General features: G+C 37.2%; 2 protein-coding genes across 4 annotated transcripts in view; one reads left to right on the top strand and one right to left on the bottom strand.

Moving 5' to 3' along the window:
• LOC110467011 (sodium/hydrogen exchanger 9B2-like) overlaps nucleotides 1-6,204 on the top strand; it is a 50,278-nt gene that overhangs the window by 32,012 nt on the left and 12,062 nt on the right. The window contains exon 8 of the mRNA XM_021523872.1: nucleotides 162-270. Coding sequence (XP_021379547.1) covers nucleotides 162-270 — 109 coding nt within the window. The remainder of the gene's footprint in view (nucleotides 1-161; nucleotides 271-6,204) is intronic.
• The window catches only part of LOC110467010, a 10,052-nt gene continuing 5,409 nt past the window's right edge, over nucleotides 1,562-6,204 (bottom strand). For all 3 annotated transcript variants that reach the window (XM_021523868.1, XM_021523869.1, XM_021523870.1), the window contains exon 2: nucleotides 1,562-5,563. In XM_021523868.1, coding sequence (XP_021379543.1) covers nucleotides 3,493-5,538 — 2,046 coding nt within the window. In that variant the 5' untranslated portion in view covers nucleotides 5,539-5,563 and the 3' untranslated portion in view covers nucleotides 1,562-3,492. The remainder of the gene's footprint in view (nucleotides 5,564-6,204) is intronic.

Below are 6,204 nucleotides of genomic sequence, written 5' to 3'. Positions count from 1 at the left end.
AGAATGGAATTACTGACATGGTCCGTCTGTATACAGTATATTAATGTCCTTACAGAATGGAATTACTGACATGGTTGGTCTTTATACAGTATATTAATGTCCTTAGAGAATGGAATTACTGACATGGTCCGTCTGTATACAGTATATTAATGTCCTTACAGAATGGAATTGGTGACATGGTTGGGCTTCTATGGATGATTTTCCAGCCGTTACTGTTCAGCCTGATTGGTGCTGCTGTCGACATCAACACTATAGACGGTGGTACTGTAGGTAGGTATTTGACATTTTTTATTTTTTTTAGCTCACCTACCCGAATGGCAATTGAGCTTATGCCATAGCGCAGCGTCCATAACCTGTCCGTCGTCCATCATCCGTTGGTCGTTCATCCGTCAATTTTTCCTTTAAAATGCTACATTTAGCCCTGAACAGCCCAGTAGTGGACTCCATTTTGTATGAATGGTGGGTGTGGCCCCTCTGGGGCCAGACAGGCGGGGCCAAAGAATGGAAATAGAGGTAAAACCTTTAAAATCCTTCTTCTGCCATAGGGTTGAAAGGATTTCATGCTAATTTGGTCTGGAGCATCTTTGAGTTTAAAGCAGTATATTTCTGGGATTATGTCTGTGAGAGAATGAAATGAAAGAATTAAACCACATAATTAAAGTGAGAAAATTCAGGATTTCAACACCACCTCCAAAATATTTTCATCAAAGGATATATCACAGCTATATATATCTGGAATTATACACGAATATCTCCAGGGATGATAGGTAAGAAAAAGCTTGCACATCAATTTTGGGAAAAACGCAAGATTTCAACTGTCCTCAACTCCTAAGTGTTATTGCCAAAATTACAAATTCAAAGGAAGTTACAATTAATGCTGTAAATGTGTCTCTCAGTAAAGTGTTTGGATATGTAAGCATCTATATGGATGTTTCAGGTAAAAAAAGTGTTCCCTGTTTCAAACCTTCTTTCAAGGATAAAAAATAGTGCATGGGAAATCCGACTATGGGAATATAAATACTGTATATACTTTAAGAATGTTGATATTTAAATTCTGTGTTACATTTAATAAATATTTATTTTCACATTAATTCTATTACTATGTTTTCCATTGTATAGCATAACTATGTGCTCATTCAAAAGCTTACCTTTAGCTGTCCAATAAGTTACCTGTAGTCGTCCAATAAGTTACCTGTAGCCGTCCAATAAGTTACCTGTAGCCGTCCAATAAGTTACCTGTAGCTGTCCAATAATTATAAGTTAACTGGGGGCCACACACACCGTTTATACAAAATTGAGTGCTCTTGGCCCAAGGATGCTCCAGACCAAATTTAGTCAAAATTTACTGGGTCGTTCAGGACTAAGTAGCGTTTCGGACCAGGTGAGCTAAAAATTACCTTTTAAATGTTTTGTAGGTATATTGAGCCCAAGTTCAGTAGAAATGTAAATACAATTGTTTAAATCATGGAAAGTCTCAATTCTGCACTTTAACACCTTTCGTAAACAAAGAAACTGGGCAGTCGATAAAATGTTCAGGTAGGGACTGGAATATTTCAATTTCAACAAATTTTATTTACATAAAGAATATTACAATGTCAAAAGGATTAGACAACAGGCTTAAAACCTATAAGTCCTCACCCTTGGTGGTATATACATGGACATATTGTATTGATATTATAATTATAGATAATTACAATTTTGCTAACTGTCAATAATTAATCATGAGAAGTAGGTATCGTATTTGGCGTAGAACCTTTTAGACAATGCAAACATAAAGAAGATAGAGAATAAAAACCCAAGTGTACATTTCTTGACCTCGTGCAACTGGTGTATATTACATATACATAACTAATATAGCAATGGATACAATACAATTATGTACTTATGTTGACTGACGGTTTAATTTCTTGTACATGTAGATTTAATCAATGTTCATTTGATTTTTGTAATAATATAATCCATCGTGATTAAATCTGCATCTTTTGGTATAAAGAAAAGTTGCAGGTATATAAAATGTGTAGATAATTATATGTAACAATATGATCACAAAATAATAATATTTCTTCTAGACAAGTTTCACCGCAAATTATGTACCGAGATACAATTAGATATTTTACAAAGTATGGAATGGGTCGGGAAAGGGGGGTAACTCCAATAACAAAGTTCTTATTAGATACAATCTGCAATATAGGTAATATATACATTGGTTATAAACAGCACATAGAATACAAGTGATAATGATACAATATCAGATTGAAGACCACACAGTCCTTGTGTTACATTAAGGTCTTCAACTGAACACTGTACAGGATCCAGAGCAAATGTTATTGCGGCATAATTTCACAGTAATGTATTTGAATAATACATGTATATGGTAAAGTTGCAGATCTTGAGTAATTTAAAATTAAAGACATAAGGAGTATGGGAGAATATCATCTGCTGTATTCAAATTTAAGCACGTTTGACACAAACAAGTTTTACTGTGCTCCGGCCGGCCTTTATGTCTTCTCACACATTCAAACCAACTGCCATTTTGTTGACCTCAAGCTCATTCGCAATTTTAATTCTTAAATGTATCAATCGTAGACTGCAAAGAAATCTATTTCTGTGATCAGATATCCCATTACCCATCCTAACTGTGCTAAAATTCCACTGTATTTTACAGCAAGGATTCTGTGGCAACTGAAATTCTGCAGCAGTATAATCTGATACATATAGATTATAAAGCAGAGATTCCTTAGCAGCTGAAAACCTGTATCATATGTCTAATTAAGTACTTGAATGAAAATATTATTAAGGCTTGGCCTGCATACGATGCGGATGCCCTATAGAAATCACTGTGTCTAACTGTCTGTTCATCCTCACTTTAGTTTCCAGAATTCAAATGACCAATCTTTCTGAAATTTGACACGGTAAAGCAGTTTGATATGTACATGTGTAATAGGGGTTTAAATACTTTCTTAGGTTAAGGTCAAGGTCACTGTTACTATAAATAGTCCAAATGGGTTATATGGTTGTTATCTCGAAATCAAAGACTAATCTTTTTTTGAAATTTGACATGACAATACTCTTTGATATATAGTTTGTTCAATATGGGTTCAAAATGTTTCTTAGGTCAGGGTAACTGTCCCTTATCTGATCTCTGTGAGACTTACATACATAGATACACCACAGCTGTCCTCGATCAGACCTCTGTGAGACATACATACATAGATACACCACAGCTATCCTGTGTCAGACCTCAGTGAGACATACATACATAGATACACCACAGCTATCCTCTATCAGATCTCTGTGAGACATACATACATAGATACACCACAGCTATACTCTATCAGACCTCTGTGAGACATACACACAAAGATACACCACAGCTATCCTCTATCAGACCTCTGTGAGACATACATACATAGATACACCACAGCTATCCTCTATCAGACCTCTGTGATACATACATACATAGATACACCACAGCTATCCTCTATCAGACCTCTATGAGACATACATACATAGATACACCACTGCTATCCTCTCGATGGCAGGATTCCACACTTGATATTCAGCCTGTGATTTTGCTGAATCCCAGTAAGCCCTGATGGCCCTGTGATTGTCCCCGAGTGTCTGGTAACAGATCCCCAGGAGGGTGTGGACTGTCCAGTATATGTGTCCTCCTTGTTCATCATCAGTCTGGACCACTATGAGGAGCCTTAATGCTTCATCACGCCCTGTAGTATCTCCAAGATCATGACAGCAGAGGAAGGACAGGAACAATGCATAGGGTAGTGGTGGGATAAACACGCATCTTTGTGTTCTTAACATTTCCTGACAGAGATGAGGAAGATACAAGTCTTTCTTTGAAAATATCAATAAGTATATATGCATTTTCTTCAGCCTGTCAATCCGTTCAAATCGATGATATTCATGGCTGTTACAGTACATTGCCTTAAGTTCTGGATGTACAGGTTTGGGATAGCAGTAATATGATGCTAGTTTAATCACTTGTTTGCACATTTCCAGAGGTTTAAAGTAATTTCCAGTCAAAAAATGAAAGGTTGCCAAACGTAGCAGTTCAGTTCCCATGGAGGCTCTGGGAATCATCCAGCGTTTACATTTCCTCAGACTTCTGTACCTGGTCTTGTTGTCTGTAGCAACCTTGTGCTCCGGATAAACCTGCTGTTCTGCAAGATTTTGTAGGTATTTCATAGCATAAGTGAATGTGAAAAGTTCATCTGATTCTGACTGTGATGTCGAAAATGAATTAATTGCCTTCCTGACGGACCTAAGTATACACAAGGAAGCTGCATAGATGGCAACATCAATTTCTTGTATACAATGAAGGAATAGTTCATCTTGATTGAACACAATGTCCTGTGTAGTCATGGGACTCACAAGTTGAGCTTGTACTGAAGGATTACACAGTTGTTCCCATATAGGTTTAAAGAAGTTTCCTACCGAAAGACACTTCCATTTCATCTGATGGTAGTTGCTCAAAACATCTAACAGAATTTGCTGATGTTGTCCATGGACTTTCCTCTTGAATAAGTTGTTGGCTGGGATGAAGTAATTGGGACAGAAACCTGCCTTGACCAAAGCAATTAGTATTTTGAAGCAAAACCAAAAACAATAAAATAAGTTTTTCTCTTGCCAGAACAGTTGGTTGGAATTCTCAATGGCATGAAAAAGGATTGTCTTTAAGAAATAGGAGCACAAGATATCATCCCCAATGGTTTCTTTTAATATTCCTTTAATTTGTTTCAAAAAATATTTCAGCAAAGCATAAACTTTGAGTTGGATGTGACTAAAGGAGTGAACTAAAGATCTCTCTGCTGTTGCAAATGAAATTCTCCATTTGAGAAAAGTGTTCTCAGAACACTTGTCTCCAACTGGGACAAGATGACATCCATGGTGTACAATATTGTCTATCAAGGTTTGATGTGGCCATCCATACGGACGTGTACGTATAATCCATTCATTAGCTTCCTTTGGCCAACCATGACATGGAAAACAAAAAACAATGTCTTGTTGTTCACCTGTCGTATCTTTTGTACAGGCTGGTCCATTTGATTCCACTTTCACCCCTGTGTGTTTACCAATGCCACTGACAAATTGCTCTCTGAAGATATCACTGGAAACAAACATTGAATCCTCAATTCTAACTAGTGCATTAGTTAACAACCTTGAGTAACATCTCTTTTGTAACAGAGGAAGCTGTAGGAGGACATAGCCAGGGCGGCAATCTGCTGCTCTTGCGTACAGAATTGTTTTGTGTGCCATATTTGGAGGAATACACTGATCAGGGTACATAACTATAACATCCTTCATAATGAACATTATGTCTACATCTGAACCCAATATATTAAGTCCCTCTGCAGTACTTCCAGCTCGAAAGATAGAAAATAATTCATAACTTTCAAAATGCCTCTTTGAAAGATATGCCTTTCTTTTGATATCTACCACTTCCTGTGTCCCTGTGTAAGCCAATTCTAGGTATTTTGACAGAAGCACTGACATCCGCTCGTCCTCTGTGGAATCCATCATCAGATGTTTATCTTCAGGATTTAATCTGCAATGAAGAAACTGAAGCTTATAAAGAGGAAGACTGTTGTTATCTCTGCCTTTTCATCAACTAAACATTCCGAGTGAATTTTTCATTTCAGTAATAATTACCATAACTTTAGTATGCATATACAATACCTACACCCATCTTTGTAGCCCAAAAACAAAAGATTCAAATATCCCTACCTCCCTACCGTGACGTAACCTCTATCTCGATGACAGAGCCACGGAGTGATCTCCCTTCCTCTTCCTTTTATGGCGCCTGCTGCATGCTGAGGCACGGAGCTTGCTCCAATTCAAAACTTTGTGTTTTTTGGGTTTGGTTTGAGTGTCAACTCATATTTTTGTGCAGTTTGTGTGCCTTTTACCCATCTGCCCTTATTGATATAACTAATTGTTGTTGAAAATTATTTTTGTGCCTTTTACGGCCGGTTATTTTACTCCACGTGTGCCGGTGGTGTGCCACGGTCCGCCATTATCGTGGGTTAATTTCCGACCTCTGTTTATTTCGGTGACGGTTGTTTGTTTCGGCAAACGTTATTTATTTTAACCGTTTTCTGATTTATATTACGGGTGAAATTCTTTCTACGTTGCGTACTTTGTACTATCGTATTTTATCCTTATTTTCCCGTTTTATCTGCTTGTAAA

The sequence above is a fragment of the Mizuhopecten yessoensis genome, unplaced genomic scaffold (genome assembly GCF_002113885.1).
Source record: "Mizuhopecten yessoensis strain PY_sf001 unplaced genomic scaffold, ASM211388v2 scaffold11153, whole genome shotgun sequence".
Taxonomy (NCBI): Eukaryota; Metazoa; Mollusca; class Bivalvia; order Pectinida; family Pectinidae; genus Mizuhopecten; species Mizuhopecten yessoensis.
The sequence above is the reverse complement of the archived record's forward strand: the minus strand, read 5'-3'. Positions and strand labels throughout refer to the sequence as shown.